The sequence below is a fragment of the Anolis sagrei genome, chromosome 2 (assembly GCF_037176765.1).
Source record: "Anolis sagrei isolate rAnoSag1 chromosome 2, rAnoSag1.mat, whole genome shotgun sequence".
NCBI classification, from domain to species: Eukaryota; Metazoa; Chordata; class Lepidosauria; order Squamata; family Dactyloidae; genus Anolis; species Anolis sagrei.
In genome coordinates, this window is record NC_090022.1 from 137168250 (window position 1) to 137192799 (window position 24550).

Here is a 24550-nt window from a genome sequence, read left to right on the forward strand (position 1 = left end):
GTCATTGTGATCCTGAACCAGTACCTGTCATCAGTAATGGACTGGATCCAGGCAAACAGATTGAAACTAAATCCTGACCAGACATACTCCTGGTCAGTTGCAAGGCAGATCAGGGTATAGGGATACAACCTGTGCTGGATGAGGTTACACTCCCCCTGAAGTCACAGATACACAGCTTGGGGGTGGTTCTAGATTCATCTCTGACCCTGGAGCCTCAGGTTTCAGTGGTAACAAGGAGTGTCTTTGCATAATTAAAGCTCGTGCGCCAGCTGCACCCATACCTTGAGACACCAGATTTGGCCACGTTAGTACATGTCTTAGTTACATTTCGATTGGACTACTGCACCGTGCTCTACGTGGGGCTGCCTTTAAAGAATGCTCAGAAGTTTCAACTGGTTCAGAGATCAGCAGCTAGGTTACTTACTGGAGCTCTGTAGAGAAAGAGAACAATTCCCATGTTATGGCAGCTCCACTGGCTTCAGGTTTTCTACCCGTCTTAATTCAAAGGTTCAGGTCCAGACTACCTGACAAACAGACTCCCCTCATATGAACCTGCCCACATGCTGTGGTCATCAGGGGAAGACCTCTTGATCCCACCCTGTCTCAAACCTGGTTGGTGGGGAAGAGAGAGGGGGTCTTCTCTGCAATTGCCCCCCACCTCTGGAACTCTCTCCAGAAGGAAATTAGAAGGGCCCCTTTGCTGCCCTCTTTCAAACATCTATTAAAAACTCACCTATGCTCCCAGGCATATGAAGAGCCTAACATCTGCAGAACTGGCTTGTTAAATAAGGACTGCTTTACCAGATATGGCTTTTAATTCTGGGTGTGACTTTTAACTTTGGGCATGGCTTTTAACCTTGTTTTATTGGGGATTGTGTCATTGTGTTCTATTGACTGTATGGTTATTTTATGATTGTTTCTATTGCCCATTTGCTTCGTTTATTATTTCATGTTGCTAGTCACCCTGTCCCCATGGGGAGAGGGGGCGGGATACAAATAAACTTTTGATTGATTGATTTGATCTGCCAATCAACTTTCTTCACATCCATCTGTCACAACCAGATCATCACATTAGAGAGAAAAAATCCACTTAAAATCTGGTTTCTGCCTCCTGCAGAATTCTGGGGTTTGTAGTTTAGGGAGGAGCCTTTAACAGCCTCAAGCCCTGAATTCTACAGGAGGCAGAAACTGAATTTTAAGTGGATTTTTTTTCTCTAGTGTGATTAAGTAACATAAAAACTGGAAAGAAGGTGCATTACTCCTCCTCCTATCACAGGTATTTTTCTGCTGTAGACACAGAATTGGCCTTATCCTGCAGCGCACTTGGAAATGTGGGGTGCATCAACACTAGAAGTAATCATGTCTTGTCGAAGGCTTTCATGGCTGGAATCACTGGGTTGTTGTATGTTTTTCGGGCTATATGGCCATATTCTAGAAGCATTCTCTCCTGACGTTTCGCCTGTATCTAAGGCAAGCATCCATGTGGAGGATGCTTGCCATAGATGCAGGCGAAACGTCAGGAGAGAATGCTTCTAGAACATGGACATATAGCCCGAAAAACCTACAAAAACACTAGAGGCAATAGTTTGCTTTCACTTTTCACTGCCCTGACTCATTGCAATGGGATTATGAGAGTTGTAGTTTTGGAAGGTCTTGAGACTTCACTGCCCAAGACTGGGGGCGTCTCTCCAAACTACGATTCCGATGAATCCGTAGCATTGAGCCATCACAGTTGAAGCGGGGTCAACCGACTCTAATTGGAGAGGGTCCCACCGAGAATAAACGAAGCAGCAGCAGACAAACCACGTGGGCCAGCCCGCAGGGACCCGGACGTCCTTGTGGCGCAGACCGGAAGTGGCCTTCTCTCCGTCTCTCGCTCTCTTTCCGCCGCCATCTTGTGCCCGGCTCGTCTCCTACAGTAAGTCTAACTCGTCTCTATCCGCCGCCATCAGCTTCTCAGCGGCGCCGGGCAGGGCGGGCAGGGAGGCGCCGAAGCGGGGAGAGGCAGGGGTTGCTGAGGGGAGCCATATGGGCGAGCGGGGCCCACTTCTAGGCCCCTCGGAGCCCCGTCCCCTGTCGCGGGGCCTTGGCTTCGAGAGCGGAGGGCCTTCGCCTACTACGGGAAGCGGGCGAGGGAAGGCTGCCTTGGTGTGGGCCTTGGCCTGCCAGGGCGCCCTTGCTGCCAAGGGAAGGGCATTTCCCCCTTTGGGCCTGGGGACTGTGGCCACTTCTGGGCCTTAGCAGTACTGACAAGCTGGAAGGTGTCAAGAGAAGGGCGACCAAATGGTCAGATGTTTAGAAGCCAAGCCCATTGAGACAGCTTGATATGTTGTGCTTGAAGAAGAGAAGGCTGAGAGGAGGGGACATGAGAGCCGTGTTGAAATATTTGAAAGGATGTCACGTTGAGGAAGGAGGCAAACTTCTCTGCTGTTCTGGAGACTAGGACACAGAGTAATGGGTTCCCATTGAAGGAAACAATCCACCAAAACATTAGGAAGAACACCCTGATAGTAAGAGCTAGCGTTCTCATGGTGTGGCAGCACATTCTCTCCCTTCTCTGGAGGTTTTTAAACCAGAGGCTGAATGGCTATCTGTCAGGGGTGCTTTGGTTGTGTGTTCCTGCATGGCAGGTTGGACGGTTTGGGCCTTGGAGTCCTGTGATTCTATGACTGGATCTGCCAGGAATGGATCCATGGTTTTCCTTCTCACTTCTCCTTGATTGTTTTACTTACAAGCATTCTCCAGAAAATGAGGTTTCTTACCACCATTCCAGTGTTTTAAGAGAAGGATAAAAAGTTCAGGCAAGATGGGAGTCTCAGGTCTTAGGAAACCGGGTATATCACACCATTCTGCTGGTTTTGGGGAAATAGCTGTGCCTTGTGAGTGGGAAGTTGCATCTGAGAGCCCAGTGAAAGTGTATAGATCTGAGTGTATGGGAGGGTAAGACACCTTCTCTTTCCAATAGTAAGCAGATAAATCTATCAAGAAAATGTACAAGCTTGTTTCCAAGTGACATCTACTTAGTTTCAAGTGTATGCCGTTTCTCTGGTGTCTATTTAGTTCTGGTTGGCTAGTTTCTTGATTCAGCTGTTTTTCCTGTGAGATGCATCTTGGAATTGTCCAAACTTTCTTTTTCTTGACCTGCATTGCTCTTCCTCAAGCCACAAGGAAAGGCGGGTAAGAAATAACGTTATTATCATCAAAGCATTTATTATTATTCTAAACTATTTTTGTTATTGTTAGTGTCATTGTTGGTAGAGCTCTGTTCAGTAAGGGCCGAGGTGGTGAGTTCATAATTTTAAAATTCTTCAGCAAATACTCAATGATGCAATATAACCAAAAATGCTGCTGCTAGGAAGTAGAACTAAAAACTATAGTTCTAGCAGCCACACTAGCTTTGCCAGTTTCAGTTTGGGTACATCAGTGTACTCTTAACTGCCATGATTCAGTACACTGAAAACCTGGAAGCTATAGTTTTTAAAGTTCTTTAGCCTTCTCTGCCAAAGAATGCGGATGCATCACCAAACTGTAACTCCCAGAATTCCATAACATGGGCCATGACAGTTAAAGAGGTATCAAACTGCATTCATTCTACAGTGTAGATGCACCTGACTTTGTTTTAAATTTAGCTGTTTAGTGGTATTGGGCAGAATGCTTTAACATGATTTCTGTCTCTTTCTTAGAGGTGCATGAAAGGTCTACTGTATTTTAAGACTTCCAGGATAAATGTGTTAATATTTTTATCAAGATGATTACTTTGAGCAAATTATAGTTTATACAATACTCATGTGAGGGAAGTATTTCTGTTTCATGTGTATATGAAGTTTCCCTGGTTATTCTGAGTGGAGATACTCTCCAATATTATTACTGGGATAACATTTGGAAATATGACTAAAATTTATTTTTGTTCCTCCTAGAAATGCCTGGTGAAGCCACAGAAACTGTCCCGGCGACAGAACTGGAGCTGCCACAGCCTCATGCTGAGACAGGTTAGTGCCCTGTATGATTAATATGCCTCCAGAAAGAATCCTGAAACTCGTCTGGTCAGGTAACCAAGCCAGTAACACTATTTTGAGAGGAGAAACATCCAAGTAATTAGTGTAATGTAGCATTGTGTCCAAGATACTACAACTTGAATCTTTTACAAACTGATGAGAGAGCATGTCCCATTAAAACAGAAGCAGTCAGTTGTGACCATCAGATGCTGTTGAAGCAACTCCCTCTCTCGGTTATGCTGACTAGGGCTGTTGGGAGCAGAGGTCCAGCAATATCTGAACATCTGCATTTATCTCACCTAATTTACATTTTGCCTCTGCTATGAGCTTATTAGTCTTCCTTATGGAAGCTGCTATGTTTCAGCTTCCAGTCCACATCTACCATATGAGAATAATGAAGTTTGCTTTTAGCATTACTGAGATAATATACACTAAGCTTTTATACACTTAAGACATCCAGAATATTGTTTTGACTTGAGAAAGTTTGAGATAATACATTTCAAAGTTTGCATCTTTGTTAAATTTGATCTGTTCTGATTTTGATGAGTTGCAGGGTCTCTCTGAGACATGACAGAGCATGCTAAAGGTGAATCACAAACTGGATAAACACTGTAATACGGCTTGATTGTAGAAGTTTTAGCATATGATATGCTAACAACAATAATGGTTGTGTTTATGAATTGTGTGCATGTGTGCGTTCTAACTTGTGTGATTACCAAAGGAAGCAAGAAAAAGTTGATTCTTGTTTTCTCTAACCCAGCACTTCTCTAATGGTTTTGGTGATCTTTTTGACCTTTTTTTCTAGAGTAAACTTTTCTTCTTTTATAACATCTCCATATGGGCAGTTTTCTCAGTTGTTTTTCATGACTAGCTAGTGCTAAACCGAGTATGTCTTCTTCAGGAAAGAAGAGAGAGATGGTTCAGAATCAAATGAAACAAGGGATTAATGATATTACTAAACCTGTGTAATAGCCTGTAAAGAGAATTTCAGCACAAAATCAGCCAGTAAATACTTGGTGGCTCTTAACATTTTACAGATTGCAGGTGGACACATTGAGATAGAATGGTTTAGTGTGGCTGTGAAACCTTTAAGAGATAATATGGGCTTGGATTAGATTTCAGACCTGAAACAATCTCTTTACCTATTAAACTGAAAGAATTAAATCTCAAGGGGATACATTATCTACTCCACTTAACTTCGATGAAGAGGCATGAAGCACTTTGCTTTGTGTTTTCAAGGCAGTGTTTCTTTGAGAAAATAAATTGTATTTTAATGTTTGCTTGCGTGTATGTGCTTACATATGTATATGGGTGCCTTTCTCTGAGTGGAACTAATAACTGTCAACCTCCTCCCCAAATATGTTATGTTTCCACCTGTCTGTTCAAAGGGTATTACGGATGCTGATTAGCAGAGAGCCAGGTTTCCTGGTTTGCCACCTTTCTTCCTGGAAACTTAGGGGACACTGCATGCCTCTGGGACTTGGTCCTCCCCTTACTACACCTTTGCATGGGCTATTGCACACTGCATGACTGGTAAATGAAATGATTTTAAGCGGTGTGTGAATTTGACTTGGAGATAGAGCGGGATCATGGAAGTCTATTGGAAGATCATATATTGCATACAGTTGAATGGAAAAGTGTTCCTCTAAAGCAGGGAGAGTAGCAGTTCATTGTGCTTCACAGGGCCTTGGAGGGATGTGCCTCTATTTCTGGTTTAATTTTTTTATTCAGAATGCTTCCTGTACTCTCTGTGTGGGAAGGGGGAAGGAATCCTGTCACACATGCCCAAGACTCAGGAGGAACATTCTTCCATGCCACAAAGAGAACCAAAAGTCGATCCTGGTTTTGAAAAAGGAGTCTCTTGGTTTGAAACAGTCCAGGAAATCTAAAGACATTGCAAAATCAAATGGTATAGAAGGCATTATGAATTTTTGCATACTTTAAAAAAAAAAACAGTACAAAATCCAGGTCATATATTTGCATCACTGTCATTACCCCTATTATAAGGCAAGCAACAAATGCATATTCTGCCTTATGTAGTGTGCATATCTAAGCAAAGTCCACAGTGGTTTTTCCCTTGATCGATTTCTGCCAGGGAAATATCCCAGAATTTGGTTAAAGACAATTGGTTATAGATGCCAGAGTAGATTTTGGTACTTGTGTTATGCTAGAGTGATTAATCACTCTGGAAATGTGACTAGAGCACAGATACAGATTTTGATTCACTTCAATCAAGCTTTACTTTTTTTGTGAGATTAAGATGTGACATAGAAGGCAGTCGTGACAAGAGGACCCATAGAGACAATATCAGCAGTAGGTTGGCATAAATTATCAGGCAGATAAGATGGTAGGTAACAGAATAACATTGGTAAAACCAATTCTAGAAGCAGAGTTATCACCCCCCCCCCCAAAAAAAACCACCCAGGATATATCGGATGTTCTGAAGTCTTCAGAGTCATTCGTCATCAATGATGCAAGCTTTGATATTCGCTATAACCCTGGTAGTTGCATTTCTTATCTCCCAATTTTAGTCTGGATTGGTGTTTGACACACAGTGCTAATCTTCAAAAGTTGATGCCATCTGAATTCAATTATGGCAACAATGAGCTACCTTAACATGGGTGATCTTGTCTGAAGGTTCCATTACAACAGGTCTTCAGTTTAGTCAAGAGAATTGGTGCAGTAATGCCAGTTCACCTCGGTTTGCCTAATTGCTCTGGAAGCTAGTTGTTTTGATGCACTGTGCATGAGGATTTGCTTTATTAATCATGGTGCCATTTTCCTCTGAGGTGCCAAGCATACTGTAATTTTCACAATTTCCCACAGTTAGATACATTTCCTTTTGGGCTGTTAGCCAATCCCATAAGGCATGTGCAGACATTTTGGTCTCTTGACTGGTATCTGAACAGTTGGCACTATTGCAGTAACTCCAGCTCCTGGGGCCCCCATGGAAGTGAAGCTGACAGCTGAGGAGTCCAGACCAGTTGCCACCAAGAATCCTGAGGTGGCAGGCCAGGGTTCTCAGGCTGGGACAGCTCTAGAGCCTTCAGGTAGGTCTCAACATAAAAAAGAAGGATGCAGGCAAAATAGCATTCTGATTATAAAAGAATTAAATGCAAAAACAACACAGTAAATCACCCATCAAATAAAGATAAGTGTTTTGGGGTTTTTTTTAATGAACATTACTTAAGCTTGAACAGTAAAGATGTGTTAAAGGTTTGCATAAGATGTTGTTAAATATGCTTCATGTAGTATGTAGGAGCTCTTTGAAACTTACACCTTAGTGATGCTGTATTCATATGTTTAAAATAAATCAAGAGGGAAAGCGGATATAAACATAATCCTTTAAAATAACTGTTCATACTTATCCAGTCGTGTGTTTTTTAAGCCTGGCTCCTATAACAGCCAAAGATTTAGAATTTTACTTGGATAAATCATTCTGCTTCCTTAGTGTGAAGCCTATTACTTGCTGGTTTTATCGTGAGCCTTTTTCCTGCTTTGTTCCAAGCGTTTTAATTTTGAATTGTGCATTCGTTTATCTTGCTGGCCCAATGAAGAACTGCTTTTTCAGTTGTTTCCCGATTGGAACTTGATTACACAGCAGTGAACAGATATCAGTGATCACTTACTGTGTCCTGTCTCTGTTCTTCAGTGGGTGGTTGAATGACTGGTGCAAACCAGGTTGTTTGGAAGTTCCAGTGCAATACATACCTGCTTGCATTTATATTTAAATAGCATTGTTCTAAAATTCATATTATTGGAGGCACGTGTTAGATTCTCATTGAGTCATACAAACATCGATATAACTTATTTTATGGGTACCACAATAGAAGATTATTGACAAGTTAGAATCAATTAAAAGGTTTAAAAACCAAGACCTGCCAGGAACAGCTTAGGGAGCATGGACAAGAGACAACTAAGGGGTAACATTGTAACCATATGTAAATATCTGAAGGGATGTCATGTGAAAGCTGGAAACAGCTTTCTTTTTGCTGGGACTGGGGAAAAAACAAGATTCATATTACAGCAGGGATTCTACCTAACCACTGAAAATGACTTTATGACAGCAAGAGCTGTTAAACAATGGAACGGGTAGCCCTGGAAAGTGGTATACTTTTGTCCTTTGGTGATATTTGACAGAGTTATCCGTCTGTCAAAAGTGCTTTAGCTTGTATACCTGCATAGCAAATGGTTGGGCTAATTGGCCTTTGCATTATCTTCCAGCTATATGTGATTCTATAAACAAAGTATTTCCTGCAGTTCTTACCTTCATCGAGTGGTTTCCCCTCTATTGATAGGCAGAACTTTGCTGTCTGTGTGCTCATGTAATGTGTAAAGTTCATCCATCCTCTTCAAAAATGAGTGGCTTATGCTGTTAACATGACCATTTTCTTTTTTCCTAAACCCTTACAATAACTGATATGCTATAAATTGTATCTCCCCAAAGCAAGTTTATTTTAATTTTGGTCTCATCTCAGAATAAAACTAAGTGTAATTGAAAGGCAGTAAAGGGAATGAAATGCAATTTGCTTCAAGGATGGGCAGCTCTTCATACTCTTAATTTGTTATCTTGATGAAACCAAGAAACTAGGACCTTCTAAATTGTATTGCCTTTTGATGCGTTGATCTCATTTATAACTTGTTACACTTGCTCATTTAGCTCCTGCTATCCCTGCCCTTCATGTGGGCGCTCCCAAAGCACCTGCCACACGTTTTTCTGATACCAGGTATTTTTTCTTGCAGCAGGTATTCAAACACCCAAGTATTTGCTCTGAATTTTAGTGTATTCTTCCTTAACAGAAGCTTGCTGTGCTGTGTCAATGCAGTTAAATTAACCATAAAGTTGAGTAAGTTGGGGTGATGTTTGCTAAATATAAAAAATGTGGGAATCTATTCTCTTCAATTCTGCTTCTGTCTCTTCTATTAATATAAACATTTTGTGAATTTCAAAAATAAATATGTCATGGTTAGACTTAGATCATGGCTGGTGCCCTCCATATTTTGAACCACCTCATGTATATATTAAAAGCAGGTTTCACGGGGCAGGATTATGGATTTTAATGTGATCTGTGAATAACTCAATGGTAAAAAAAAATTTACTCAGCACAAAGCTCCTTAGATCCATTCCTTGGAGAGGCAAAAGTACTATGCTGCCAAATTCCCATCCAGGCATTCAGAAGGCCTTTCACCATTCTAGTCAGAGGAGGAGATGGATCCTCTTTTAATTCAAGTTAATGTTCATTGTACAATATTAACTCCCTGTCAAAAAAAGGAACCGTCTCTTTCTCTTAAGTAGAGTGGCAAACAGAAAAAGCTTAGTCCATCCCAAAGGAACATAAAAGAAGCACCGGTTTCTCTCTCTGCCACAGTTCTACTTTTGGTCTTATTTTAATGCCTGAATAGGAAAATGGCAGCAGAGGCTCCTTAGCACTACCATGCTTTAACAGGGAGGGCATTTGGGGTCAGGTCTAATCTTATGGTAAATCTGCCACTAACTGTCGTCTGGGGAAAATCCCAAACTAGTACCAACATGCTTCACTCTCCTGGCCATGATAGTGTCTTTTTAGCATTAGCCTACCTTAGTGGGGATAGCAGAGAGGGTCAGTGCTTTTTTTATGATAAGCTCTTCCCCAGCAGTTGGGCAACAAAGAGGGAGCCAGAGAAGACAAAAGGGAAGAAACCGGCCACTTGTACAGCTGTGGCAGGATATAGCATATGGCAAAGAAACACCATTGGTGACAAAGGCAATTTGGCTGGAGAAGCACCCATTTGTTGTCTTTTGCCTGCCTTCTCCAGATCCTCTTCTCTGACTGATTGCCCTTAACCTGCTTGTCACTTTTGGGAAGAGGGAGAAAAGAATGAGGAGGCAAGTGGGTTGCTTCCGTCAGTTGGCTGTTGGACTTACTGCTGGCGATATTTGAAAGACAACCTACCATTAAAAAATATCTTAATCCATCTTTGCTCTTTGTGCAAAGAAATGGTATCACCAAAGCACAACTGCCTCCATTTTCATGCCCAGACATTCAAAAAGGCCAAAAGCAGAACCATAGGAGAGGAGCCATTCTGACTAGTTTGAAAGGGATCGGTTTTTCAGCACAAATCTGTACGGTACTTTATCCAATTTGAACAGTTACCTAACAGTTATGTCCTCTTGCCAGTTACACAGAAAGGCTTATTAGTATTTTTAACAGATGTTATGTCCCCTGAAATGGCCCTTCCAAGTGCTGCCCTTGGTATCTGGCTTGTGCAATACCTTTGGATCCTGTGAAGAGTAGGTTCACCTTGACATTGTACAACATGATATACTTGAGGATACAACCCTATCACACTTACTTCCAACTTTGGAAACACCTTAAATTTTCTCTTAGACAGAAAGCTTGCTGACTTGTTTACAGATTTTATTTCTGCAGCCAGATTAAACTGACTTTTTCATTTTAAATGGAGCCTATATTATAAAACAATCAATTGATTTTTTTTTGTCTGTGGGTAGTTAATTCCCACAAATTAAAAAAATCCTTCTCATGTTAAAAGCAAAGTCCCGAATATCTGCATAGCAAGGTTGGATGTGGAGTAAGAGATACGACTAGGAAATATTTGCAACAGAGTGTGATACAGCTATGACAAAAAATCTTAAATGGTCTATTCCTGCAATATCCTTCAGTGGAATACCTTTATTACAATGTGACATGATCTGGGCTGCAGGTAACAAAAACAATTTGCTACTTTCTGGTAGCAGCTGCATTTCTTTCTGTCCTACAGGTAACTGTACAGTTTTTCTATGTGGGAAGCTCCAGCTAACTTGTTTTCCTTCCCCGGTTTTTTTTTTCTTTTCATCATTGATTCATCTTTCTCTCTCCTTTAGCTGCTGTTTCCAGCTCCTCTGATTCTAGTCCTGCACACCCTTCCTCCTTATCCCATGATGCTAAATCTTCCCCTACTGGATCCTGTCCTTTCAGCACTCCACTGGCTCCTGCTGGCTTTGCTGTGGCAGCCCAGACTCCTCTTTCTCCTCTCAAGCCTACTGATTTGGTTATACCTGCACAAGCAGCTAGCCCCTCATCTCCAGGCATTGCATCAGATTCTCACCTGGCTCCAGTGATGCTTTCTGAGTCTGTTGGTTTAGCTTCTCCAGCTTCTACCATGAGCCCACCTCCGATGGCTCCTGCTGCCCTGGTTTCTCATATGCCACCATGTACACCTGCCCCAGCTCCTTTCATTATCCCAGTTGCTCCTGTTTCTCCCTCTATAACACCAGCCCCTCCTATTCTCCCTGCTTCTTCGAACCCTTTATCAGCTCCTCCCAAGTTTCCTGTCAGTCCCACAGCCCCTATTCCAATTTCTGCCCCTACAGTCCCATCTTTTCCTTCATGTCCTCTTCTCCCAACATCTGCCATTTCTCCCTCAGCTCCACCAGTGCTGCCCTCTCTTAGACCCATAACCTCTTTTCCAGTTCCTCGCAGTCCTGGAGCTCCCCCTTCAGCACTAGCCACTCCTACTTCAGCCCCAGTGTCCCCTCCCCCTGCTACTAAACCACAAAACTCAGTGATGCAGCCTACTCTAGCCCACAACCCAACTGCTTGTTCAGTAGCTACATCTAGTTCTGTGGCCCCTGCAGGGCCACCTTCAGGACCATCTGCAGGTTCTGTTTGTCCTCCCGTGATTCTTCCTTTGGCACCTGTCTCTAAACCTGTAGTATCTGTTTCTCCTGTGGCTTCTGTTGCACCCTTGGAAGCCTCTTCTAAAAGCCCAATCAAGCCTGCCTCTGGTCCTGGTGTCCCAGCAGCAGCTCCATTTGCACCACCTGCAAAACCTATCTTGGTACCAGTTTCTGGTCCTGTAGTCCCTCCCCCAACCCCAGCAGCAGCTTCCTCTGGTTTTATGGCACCTGTAGAAACACCTATGAAACCAAGTACCAGTCCTATAACTCCAGCAGGCCCTGCTTCTGAGCCATCTGTAAAACCCATGTCTGCTCCTGGAACTCCTCCTTTGATTACAGCCAGCCCCATTGTTGGTCCTGTGGCACTCAAAGGGCCATCTGTACAGCCTGCTTCCCCTTTAGCCCATATTTCTAGTCCCAGAACTCCTCTGGTCACAGCAGAATCTCATTCTGGTCCAGTGGCACTTGCAGAAGCAACTGTGAAACCAGTCACAAGCCCTGGAACACCAAAAGACCCTGCATTTTTTTCGGTAGTACCTGCTGGTCCACCTATAAAACTTCCTTCTGTCACTCCACAGGGTCAGACAGCAGGTTCCATGCCACCTGCTGGACCACCTGTAAAACTTCCTTCTGGCCCTGGAGCCTCCATAGAGGCAGTTTCAACTCCTCCATTGTTACCTATGGAGCCATCTGCAAAACCCATGTTTTCCCCAGTGATCTCAGCAGGGCCTATATCTACACCTGTGGCAGCTGCAGGATCCCCTGAGAAATTTGCTTCACCTGTTCCTGGCCTTGCCAGTGCCCCAAACACCCCTCTTGATCCAGTAGCACCTGTTCTCAAGCCTATGACAGCTGTTTCTAGCTCTGTGCCCCTTCCAGGGTCACAGGGAGTACCAGCTTCTTCACCACTGATGCCTACATGGCCCTCTGTGAAATCTAGTTCTTCTTCAACACCTACTTCTGGCCCTAAAGCCCCGCCAGTGCTTGCTTCTCAGCCTGTAGCTCCTGTTTTGGCCCCTGTCTCTGGCCCTATGCCTGGAGTTCCTGTAGAATCTGTTCATACACCATTGTCACCACCAATGAAATCTGTCACTCTGGCACCTGCCCCTACTCCTTTGGCTCCAGCAGGGCCTCTCTCTAGTCCTATGCCATCCACTACCCAATCTGTGGCTCCTCCTCTGATCCCTACTTACAGTTCAGTGGTTGCAGCAGCACCTGCAACTAAGCAGCTGACACCCGCAGTGCGCCCTCTGGTACCTCCCTCACCTTCTGGAGCTACTTGTCCTATAGTTTCTCCATTGGGCCCTGTTTCTGATCTTTCTTCCTGCCCCTGGGCTGGACCTGTGGCTCCTACAGAGCTAGTTCCTACAGCACCAGCACCGGCAGTGACACCCATAAAACGTTCTCCTCCTTTGACATCTGCCTCTGATTCAGGGGTCCCAATCAAGCTTGCTTCCAGTCCTGGAGCTTCTCCAGCGCAGCCTTCTGCAGTTCCTCTTGGAGCCCTGGCAGGGATGCCTTCTAGATTACAGGCCCCTGCAGCACCACAGGAAAAGCCTGCTTCTCCAGCCCCTGTTTCTGCCCCTGGGGCACCTGCACCCCAGTCACTCGTGGCGCCTCTCACACCTATTTCTGGGTCACTAACATTGCCTGTGGTCTCAACAGAGGTTTCTTCTAGTCCTCTGGTGCCGGCTTCCACACCCAAAACTTCTTCTGTAGTCTCATCACCAATTGCATCTAAACCTTCTACTCCACTTCTGAAACCAGCTTCTGCTTTGATACCTACAACTGCCCCCTTGGTCCCTGCTGGGACTTCAACTGTGCTGGCTTTTAACCCTGAGCCCACTGCAGTGGCCCATGAAGTATCTTCTTCTATGGTCATTCCTGTGACAAAGCCTGCTGCTGTTCCTACAAAGCCAGTTGTTTCTGTATCTAGCCCAGTAACATCTAACATAGCATCTGCCTCCCCTCCTGCTGCCACTCCAGCAGTGACTTCACCATTGCCTCCTCCCATCTCACCTCCTCCCTCACTGGTAGCACCAACTTCTGTCTCTGCCCCCAAAACACCAGCTCTCCCTCCCGTCTCTCCTGCCACCTCAACTGCTGGGGAGCCAAAGACTTCTCCAAAACCAGTATCTGTGCCTCTTGTGCCATCTGACCTCTCTATTTCTCAGCCTGTTTCCCCTATGAAAAAGCCAGCTTCCTCTGTGCTTCCTAAGCCATTGCCAGCTTCACCTGCTTCTGGTGCAGCCACTGAAGTGCCATCCCAAATCCCAACCCCTTTCTCCGTTGTCCTTGAAGATGATGAACTGCCACCTTTGATCCCACCAGAGGTGCCCGCTGGGGAGCCACCTCTGCAGCCAGTCCTGGTGGATTTCTCTCCTAAACCAGCTGTAGCTCTTGCTGAGATCCCAGCAAGTGCTCCTCTTCTTCCTCCTCCTCCTCCTGCCAAACAGCCTGTCGTGAAGAATGACAAGGGTATTTGCCTCCGTTTGCTGTGTGCATGGATATCACAGACTACTCACTGAATACTAATTTGTCTGCATAGTACTCTGCTTTGATTGTTAGCTTAGAAAAGTAGTATTTAGAAGTGAAGTGAACTCTTCTCAGCCTGAGTATATCAAATACGGTCAAAATCATTTGAAGGCTCGTTTTGTGTGTACTGAAGACTCAAATGTGTGTATAGGCCGCAAATGGGAGTGTCTGTTCTCACGCTGAGCATGCTGTGTCTGATAAAGGGTGCGACATCAGCCACACCTCATCCAGTATTTCTGGAATAGTGCTAACCTAGAAACTCTAATCACTGCTTTGTTTGCTGTAGCACTTGCTGTCCTCCCAGCCTGTTTTCTGCAATTGTAGTATTTGCTTCTGATTGGTTACTTAGAAGATCTTGCTGACTACAGTTGATGTGAATGAGATGGTCACAATTTTAGCATGTGTTCCTTTGTGCAGAATTGTGTCTTATCCTGTTTGTGGAAGGAGACATTGCAGACTAAAACTAACATCTCTGCCCTATTTGTAGACTTATCTCCAGTTGCAAGTCTCAAGTAGACTTATGGAAATAATGAAATATGCATTAATGTTCTAACTTCAGTGCATCTATTCAGTTGGTTTGAGGCCTTCTTCTGCATTGTCTGTGTGTGTCCTTGGAGCATGGTCTCTTTATTGTTAGTAGGAGTAATGTTGGATGTGTATTTAAACAGTGTGTTTAAACGTCATGTGTTAATTTAAGCACTTATTAAAGATCAGAAATCATTAGTCTGTGGTTATAGCAACCAGTCACTTCAGTGTTGGCTGGCACGAATACAGCTGTAGGGAAAGATATGGAGGCATTTCATGAACTGGTTTTAGCTCATTAGATCATTAACAGGTAAAGAGGGGGTAGCCATTTGTGCTTGTTCCAAGAAAAGTGTAGCCTGGACATATTCCATTGCTTTCACATTTGTAGCTGATAACATTATCTCACATCACAGCACACACATCCTACGTTAAAATAATCTCTTGAGCCAGCAGTCCACTGAAATAAGGAAGAACGTATGCTGCATCCATTCATCAGTGACAGTCATATCTATTGTATCTGTCTTTCATGGAGATAGCAGTGAGTATAGAGCTGGTATGGGCAAACTTCGGCCCTCCAATGTTTTGGACTTTAGTGCTTAGAAATCCCAGCCAGCTTACCATTTATTAGGAATTGTGGGAGTTGAAGTCCAGAACATCTGGAAGATAGAAGTTTGCCCAAGCCCGGTATAGAAGATCTTGAAGTGAAAGATATTTGTCTCATAGTCACAGACCTTGAACTTTTGAAAACTCTGCCTTTTTCTCATTTTAAAAATTGAAAATCACAACATTGAAAATCACAAAATCCAGTCCTTGCAGATACACTTACCTTTTCTGGATAGATCAGTCAAAGTTTCAAAATTATGAGTACTCTGGTTTTTCTTTTTCTTTTCCCTTCACTTCCTCTTCACCTTCCCTGACTACTCTTGAAGCTCCTTTCTTTCCATGATTAGAAGTAACGTGTTTCAGTAATAATACGTTTTGCAAATTGTTGCTTGTAGGCAATCCTGGGTAGTGCTAGTTGTAAAGTGGGGGGAAATATATTTAGTCAGACACCCATTGTACAAGTTCTCCCACTGATGAGGGAGGCCTGTAATTGACATCATAGGTAGACCTCAACTATGAGAGAAAACATGAGAAAACACATGCAGAAAATCACATTGTCTGATTTTTAACTAATTTATTTGCAAATTATGGTGGAAAATAAGTATTTGGTCCATAAAAAAGTTCATCTCAATACTTTGTTATATATCCTTTAATGGCAATGACAGAGGTCAAACATTTTCTGTAAGTCCTCACAAGGTTGGCACACACTGTAGTTGGTATGTTGGCCCACTCCTCCATTCAGATCTCCTCAAGAGCAGTGATGTTTTGAGGCTGTCGCTGGGCAACACGGACATTCAACTCCTTCCAAAGTTTTTCTATAGGGTTGAGATCTGGAGACTGGCCAGGCCACTCAAGGACCTTGAAATGCTTCTTACGAAGCCACTCCTTCGTTGCCCTGGCAGTGTGCTTGGAATCATTGTCATGCTGAAAGACTCAGCCACATTTCATCTTCAGTGCCCTTGCTGATGGAAGGAGGTTTGCACTCAAAATCTCATGATACATGGGCCCATTCATTCTTTCATGTATACGGATCAGTCACCCCGGTCCCTTTGTAGAGAAACAGCCCCAAAGCATGATGTCGCCACCCCCATGCTTCACAGTAGTTATGGTGTTCTTTGGATGCAACTCAGCATTCTTTCTCCTCCAAACATGACAAGTTGTGTTTCTGCCAAACAGTTCTACTTTGGTTTCATCTGATCATAGGACATTCTCCCAATACTCTTCTGGATCATCCAAATGCTCTCTAGAAAACTTCAGTCGGCCCCGGACATGTACTTGCTTAAGCAGTGGGAAACATCTGGCATTGCAGGATCTGAGTCCCTGGCAGTATAGTGTTACTGATGGTAGCCTTTGTTACGTTGACCCCAGCTCTCTACAGGTCATTCACTAGGTTCCCCCATGTGATTCTGGGATTTTTGTTCATTGTTCTTGTGATCATTTTGACCCCATGGGGTGAGATCTTTCGTGGAGCCGAGGGAGATTATCAGTGGTCTTGTATCTCTTCCATTTTCTAATTATTGCTCCCACAGTTGATTTCTTCACACCAAGCTGCTTGCCTATGGCAGATTCAGTCTTCCCAGTCTGGTGCAGGGTGACAATTTTGTTGCTGGTGTCCTTCGACAGCTCTTTGGCCTTCACCATGGTGGAGTTTGGAGTGTGACTGCTTGAAGTTGTGGACAGGTGTCTTTTATATGGTAACAAGTTCAAATAGGTGCCATTACTACACGTAATGAGTGGAGGACAGAGGAGCCTCTAAAAGAAGGTTACAGGTCTGTGAGACCCAGAAATCTTGCTTGTTTGTAGGTCTGCCAAATACTTATTTTCCATCAAAATTTGCAAATAAATTCATTAAAAATCAGACAATGTGATTTTCTGGATGTTTTTTCTCATGTTGTCTCTCATAGTTGAGGTCTATCTATGATGTCAATTACAGGCCTCTATCATCTTTTTAATTGGGGAACTTGTACAATTGGTATCTAACTTAATACTTTTTCCCCACTGTAGGTTTTTCCCAGTTTAGACAGTATGACAAACCTTAAAGTGAAAGGTGTAAATGTGTATGCAGCAGAAAAAGAATGTATGTCCGTAACACGTTTTTTATGTCCAGACCATGATCTGAATTTCAGCTGCCTCTATCTATTCAAACTACTTTACAAAGCAGAGATGACACATTGAACCTGCTGTTGAAACTATGATTATACTCCTATGAGTATATACAGATGTATGTGTGTGTGTGTATCTGTATAAGACAAGGGCAATTTTGGGGGCCAAACGTATGTATTTGCTATAAATTAGTTGAGGGATACATTAAGGGGCCCACTTGAAATTTAGAGACACACAAATAAGTGTATGGCAAGAGTATCATTATGATGACCCTGACTGTTGTTCCTGCAGCTGTGTGGGGTCAGTGGAACCTGTAGGAAAGAAAGGCAGCCTTCCTCACCTTTTTTCTCCCAAGCGGGAGAGCTTCTGCAGTACACCTCTATTAAAAATGACCACCAGCCTCAAGAGGCTTATACAGCAAGCTCCTATTTAAATTGGCCACCATAATCATAGTTTCAACACTGCTGCTCTGCTTTACTTCGGGCACCCAAAATGATGGGAAGTAGACCTCATCAAGCCAGCAGTGTCATGTTTATTGACCAATCACTAAGCCCACTGAGATTTTTAGAGTTATTTTTGTAAAAAGAAAACAACCTTATGCACAAGTACATGCTTTATATAATTTATCCAATCTAGAATAGCTGCACCTGTCCAGATGCTTGGTTTTAATTGGAACACATGCTGAGAACAGTAATTCTTTGGAATTCTTTTCTTTCAAACACTCCTACCCAACAAATCAATGGACAATGCCTGTCAGTATATAGAACATTATTACTGATTTGGTGTAGTCTGTCATGGTGAAAGAGAGTAGGAGCACATTCACTGTCTTGTAGCCCTGGCTGAGCGAAACCCAGAGTACACTTGTCATGCCACTGTTTCCACCACCACACTACTGCACAAATCAAAACACCTATTATGTAAAACACTGTCAATTCCAAGTTATCTGTGTCTGTAGATTTTGTCTTTTCCATGTCTGCTTTCCATGTCTGTGTTGGCTATAAATTTCTGTATAACCAGATAATTCTGACATTTGTTGGCTCAGTGGTGGGTTTTAAATGTGCACTGACATAATAAAGGAAGGAAAGATGTCACCGAGCAACCCAACCCTTCCCATTTTGCCTGGGCCTGCTTGCCACTCCCAACAGAGACCAAATTGTGAAAGAAAATGTGCCTATTTGTTTCTGTAGGGTCCGGGACAGAATCCGATAGCGATGAGTCGGTGCCAGAACTCGAAGAACACGACTCTTCACAGACCACAACGCAGCAGGCACAGGTAGGAACATCCTAAAAAGAAACAGACCAGTGACTAGAGTTTTCGGTTTAAATGGCATCCTAGGCTGGGCTACAGAATATCAATCATGCAACAAATATATGTCAATCTAAAAAAAAAAAACTCCACCAAAATGCCTGATAAAGCCATTTACACTGTAGATTTTGTTAGTGTGAAGTGGTTTTACATTGGTGCAACTGTACAGTGATCCAGCAGGTAAAATAATAAGGAATAAGGGAGAGAGAAAAGAAGTGGGGAAGGAAGGAGAGAAGGAAAGAAAAAAAGGGAAGGAAGGAGAGAAATAGGGAGGGAAGGCTGGCCACAGCAACTCATGGCAGGTACAGCTAAGTTGGTATACCTCTATCTATCTATATATATAAATCAGGTATACCTAACTTGGCACACAGAACCCCCATGACTAACTGAACAGAATCTGAACGTACTGGAGGGATTTGACGGGACTGACCCCTCATGGTTGGATTTTTAATTCATCCTTCAGGGAGTTAATCTGGCATGATGTGAGTTGTAGTACACCCACAACTTTATGCATTTTGTAAAATAAAAAAAATCTAATAACCCGAGCAACGCTGGGTACCCAAACTAGTCTAAAATAAGAGAATTTCAGTGTAGTCCCAAAGATTGAATAGAAAGTTTTATAGACCTAATTATATAAAACCATTCAAATAACAGCCTATTTCCCAGAAGATGAGAGGTTAACATCCGGTATGTTTTGGGTTGCTCTTTCCACTCCCAGAATTTATGCGAACTCTCCCCAAAGAGCAGTCTTGTTTCCTGCCTCAACTCCTACAGCATCATTCGCTCAACTGAGCTAATGCGACCCAGCTAAGAAGGCTACCGTTTTGCCTTATTACTTCCTTTTCTTTATCTTTAAACCTTTCAACCTAAATCTTTGAAAAAAAAATCAAGAGAGCCCCGGATGCACCACCCCCCAAAATAGTATAATAGTTAATAGTATCCCCCAGGGGCAGAAGTAGCACTTTGGCCACTTGAGGGTTCCCCTCTGAGGGACTTGTGTAGCCTTTCAAATCGATGGCTATAGTTCACCTGTAGACTAAAGGACCTATACTGGCAGTTCTGTTGTAGCAGATGATTATTTCTGTCTCAGCCCATAAGATGTATTCCATATTGAGCTGGTCTGAGTCCCTCTACGGAGGTTGGAGAAGATCGGGATATAAAAGTTTTAAATAAATATTAACAAACCGGCGGAACACCTACTGCACTGAAACAACTGCTGCAGTGATGGGGTGCTCTGTTTTGCCCAGCTTTCCTATTTTATTTATTTATTTACTGTATTTATATCCCGCCTTTCTTACCTCGAAGGGGACTCAAAGCAGTCTTACAATAGGCAACAATTCGATGCCGTAAAACATTAAACAGACACGTAATAAAATTAACAAATACATTAAAATATAAGATTAAAAACATTAAAACCAATTATTAGTAAGAACCACATAATCCGAAATCTTACTCAAGGAGCTGTTCCAGTCATGATTGCACATATTCCATCTTCCCTTATTGCAGTGCGTTGTTATCCAAAGGCTTGGTCCCACTGCCATGTCTTCAGTTTCTTTTTGAAAGTTGGGGGGGGGGGCTGATCTAATTTCGCTGGGGATGGAGTTCCACAACTGAGGGGCCACCACTGAGAAGGCCTTGTCCCTCATCCCCACCAACCTCACCAGCGAATGAGATGGGATCGGGAGCAGGGCCTCTCCAGAAGATTTTAACCTGTTCATATGGGGAGATATGTTCTATCTCCCCTCCGCCCCCCCTCCCCAAAAAAAGAAATAATATTCTTCCTGAAGAGAATTGTGGAAAGTCTCCAGAGTGAAGGATTTCAAAAATTAATGGACATTTGTATGAACACCTCTCTTTATTAGATTATGCTCCTGATTTAGCACATGGATGATACATCTGTTCCCATCAATCTCTGCCATAATGGTATATGCAGACAGTGTTATTATCTCTTTGACCTGCAGTGTAAATCTGGAGGAGTTATCCTTCGGAAAATCCTTCAAAGATGTGTTATGATTGGAGAGGCAGTCCACTGGAGTGTCCCTTAATCTGTTTTTATGTGTCTTTTTTTCTGGCAGCTTGCAGCAGCAGCTGAAATAGATGAAGAACCAGTTAGCAAAGCAAAACAAAGCCGGAGTGAAAAGAAAGCACGAAAGGTAAAACCTAGTTGGTAAAAACAACGGAACTGTTCCGAGTCTCCAGCTACAAGATGCAGTAGGAGCTACTTAAATCTTTTGTTCCCAAAGGGCGGGCAGAGGTGTACAAACAATACCGGTATCATTTGAACTTGCCACTCATGGTGTTTTTTCAAAACCCATTTAATGTAATGTATAGCTATCTGAGTCCCTGTGATTATTGGTCCTTTTGAGAAATGTATCCGTGTAGAGATAGTTGGGGTGAGCCAGGGTAAGTTAGGAATGGAGCCATTTCTCTCAGCATATTTTCCTTGCCCTGCTTGTCTTCTTTGGAAAGGGAGTCGGGCATGAGATAAACTTCCAGAATCAGCTCCTCCCAACAAAAAGAAACCAAAATAGTTCAAAATGAGAACTATTCCCATGAGTATTTAGCTTGCTCACTTTTTCTCAGGAGAATTTTTTATGTTTGGAGAATTGAATTTTGCTAAACTGAGGGAGTCAGCTGATTAACTGAAATTGTGTTCCCATTTTACAGGACCTGAAACAGGCACTGCAGGGTTAATTATGCAACTAGGAACAGATCCATATGCTATGTTTGCACACTCAGAAAAAAGGCTTTGAAGGTTTCTGTGCATTGATTAGATTGGAAAAGATGCCTGAATATTGTCATGGATGTTTTATAGCCGTAATTAATACCCTTTGCTTTCCAACCACGGTCTAGTCTATTTCAGACTTGAAACTTTTCTTCCCAATCTTCTCTGTTTAAAAGGCAATGTCCAAGCTCGGTCTTCGTCAGGTCACAGGGGTAACAAGGGTAACTATCCGGAAATCCAAGAACATCCTGTTTGTCATCACCAAGCCAGATGTATACAAAAGTCCCGCATCAGATACCTATATAGTTTTTGGTGAAGCAAAGGTAAGCTGAACTTCGGAATCCTGGCTGTTCAATTTCTGTAACAATACAGCCCCTTCACTTACCAAGTTGACTTGCAATATGACAGAGAACTGCATTATCCAGCTGTTCTGTCACTGCTTGGTAGCTGTGTTCCATTTGCCTTGTTCATCATTAGGTGCTTCTTGTGTTGTAACAGACCTCCCTGACTTCTCTCTTCATCTCTACCAGATTGAAGATTTGTCACAGCAAGCACAGCTGGCTGCGGCTGAGAAATTCAAAGTACAAGGAGAAACTGTTTCAAACATTCAAGAAAACCCACAGACTCCAACTGTACATGAAGAAAGCGAAGAGGAAGAGGTATGCCACACTCTACATGCATACATTGATACAAATCAGGATTTGTAACTAGCAATGGTCAGAAAAAATATCTACTGCTAGTTGAAAATGTCTTTACTGGGGTTTACTCTAACTAAGACAGGAAAGCTTAGAGAAGACAATTATGCTGGAGAAAATTGAAGGGCCGACCAGGGGCAAGATGGATGGGTGGCATCCTTGAAGTGACTGGATTGACCTTGAAGGAGCTGGGGGTGGTGATGGCCGACAGGGAGCTCTGGTGTGGACTGGTCCATGAGGTCACGAAGAGTCGGAAACGACTGAACAAATGAACAACAAACTCTAACTTCAGGAAGGGACACATTTTCTTTATCCAGCCTAGTTGTCCTCCAGGCAGGGGCAGGGAGTACATCTTTGTGTTTGTTTGTGTGCTTTTGTTTGCTCACTGCTCACCGCATCTGTTAAAAACTTCTAGCTTATTTGCCTCAACAAGGTATGCACCATCCTCATAGTGTACTGCCTTCCATTTCCTTCTACTCTTGAGTCTCTACAAGTCCTCATAAATGCACAGCCTGGTCATTTGTGACTGGGCTGCAGCCAGACATAGCCATCGTGTAGCCTGGTTTGTCCCTGCCAGTGTCACAGCTTCCTGCTTGAATCCTCAAGTTTTATTTTCCTGTTACTTTCCTGTTGAATAGATGGGATGGTAGATAAAGTTGATAAAGCCAGAAAAGGCAGTTGTCCCTAGAGACCCTGTATAATATACTAGTGCATTTATATTAAAATTAGTCATTTGCATGTGTTACTTGGGGTGTTCTCATAAGAACCATTTTAATTCAGCTAGCAAGAGGCAGTCTTTTAGAACTTCCTGCTTCTATTAACTGTCACAGTATTAGATATTGCATAGAAAAATAATAAAGGTAACTTGTTTTTCTTTCAAGTACTGATATACAGAGCAGCACAAGCACAGGTCTTGAATTTTTGGTGGCATTTCTTTACTAGGGCTCACACATGCCTTACAAGATGCTAATGACTATAATTGTCCTAAGGCTTGCAAACCATCAATGCTTGTGGAATGCGTTGTCATGCACTTAGCTCCCTAACTGTTGTCAAAAGTATTATCCAAGCATTCCAACCTTGAATTTTACTGGCAGTTTGATCTTTTACTTTCATTTTACCACAGATAGATCATTTTTCTGCAATTTGCTTAGCATGTGGAAGTGAGCAGAAGCCAGGCCATATTGTGGTTCATGAACTCTTAACATGTGTAGAGTGCATTCACACTGCCTACCATGTACTAATCCCTTCTTTCTTAGCACTCTATATGTTGTAGTACAAAATTAATACAAAGGAGGTAGGCCTACCAGGATTCTTAGACATTTTTAAATTAAATTTTGTGTTTGTGGTTCTTACCTTTGGAGATGTTGCCCTGTTCAGTTTTGTTTTCCCTCCTTTTCTGTTTACTATAAACCATGCCTGGGCAAACTTCAGCTCTCTGGGTGTATTGTTAGGAATTATGGGAGTAGAAGTCCAAAACTCTTGGAAAGCCCAAGTTTGCCCATGCCTCTTGTAAACCATGTATTTGTCTATCCTGACAAATAAAACATTGAGGGAGAGTGATTTTTCTCACACTTACTAGTGAGCTTACAGCTGTAACTTGGACCCTGTTAAAGATCTGTTCTGACCACTTTAAAAACCTTTACAAGCATTTACATTTGTGAAGATAGTCTGATGGAGTCCTCACAGCATCTTGCCTATTGGACAGAAAAACTTTGAGCCACTCGCCTAAGAGACAATCAATTTCTTCCCATTTAGGTCGATGAGACTGGTGTCGAAGTGAAAGACATTGAGTTAGTGATGTCCCAAGCAAACGTTTCCAGGGCGAAAGCCGTCCGTGCCCTGAAGAATAACAGTAATGATATCGTAAATGCAATTATGGTAAGTGGCTTGCTGAATTCCATTTGGAGATCAAGCGGTGGACTCCAAAGAGATGTCAGATAAATCACACTATATTCTACCTGCTATGTTTATGTAGGAGACAGAGGAAATGCACGAGTGTTCAATGTTATATCCTAGGCAACTGGTTGGAAACCAGGCACTGTATCTTTTTCAGCCCTCATCTGATTGCTTTATCACAGCTAGAATTACACTCTCTGTTTTCCTTGCCCTCTATGTCTCAGCGATCATAAGCAGCCAAAACAATAGCCTCCAAGGTTACTTGGCTATGTAGAACAGATAAACAGTTTTCTTGGTTTTGCTCTGATATACTCCCATGAACATCCACATCCTGTTTCATAGGATGAACAGAGTTCCTAACTTGTTTCTTTTCATTTCTTTACAGGAATTGACGATGTAGCCTCTCAGAGAATAAAACTTTTGGTGTTACAGAGGAGAATAAATGGCCGCTGACCTGAAAATTTGTACTATTTCTATCAATAAAAGTTGTGGTTTAGAAGGTTTCACTCA

The 24550-nt window shown here is 42.8% G+C and overlaps 1 protein-coding gene across 3 annotated transcripts; it reads left to right on the plus strand.

The window, feature by feature from the left end:
- Positions 1-1810: 1810 nt before the first annotated feature.
- NACA (nascent polypeptide associated complex subunit alpha) lies at positions 1811-24550 on the plus strand. Of its 3 annotated transcripts, XM_060764163.2 has the most exons (10): positions 1811-1918; positions 3918-3989; positions 6920-7045; positions 10858-14130; positions 18606-18691; positions 20800-20877; positions 21626-21772; positions 21980-22108; positions 23900-24022; positions 24426-24550. In XM_060764163.2, exons 2-10 carry the CDS (start codon positions 3920-3922, stop codon positions 24438-24440), a joined length of 4047 nt encoding a protein of 1348 aa, XP_060620146.2. In that variant the 5' UTR covers positions 1811-1918; positions 3918-3919; the 3' UTR covers positions 24441-24550. The 3 variants fall into 3 exon arrangements, with proteins under 3 accessions (XP_060620146.2, XP_060620148.2, XP_060620149.2); XM_060764165.2 differs by lacking the exon at positions 10858-14130; XM_060764166.2 differs by lacking the exons at positions 6920-7045; positions 10858-14130 and having other exon boundaries at positions 1812-1918.

What these genes read in the sequence shown, in the direction of transcription:
- NACA (XM_060764163.2), top strand. Translation starts at nt 3,920, where the DNA reads ATGCCTGGTGAAGCCACAGAAACTGTCCCGGCGACAGAACTGGAGCTG. An exon ending in TAGTTTTTGGTGAAGCAAAG is followed by an intron (nt 21,773 to 21,979) that starts GTAAGCTGAACT and finishes CATCTCTACCAG; the next exon opens with ATTGAAGATTTGTCACAGCA. An exon ending in AAGAAAGCGAAGAGGAAGAG is followed by an intron (nt 22,109 to 23,899) that starts GTATGCCACACT and finishes CTTCCCATTTAG; the next exon opens with GTCGATGAGACTGGTGTCGA.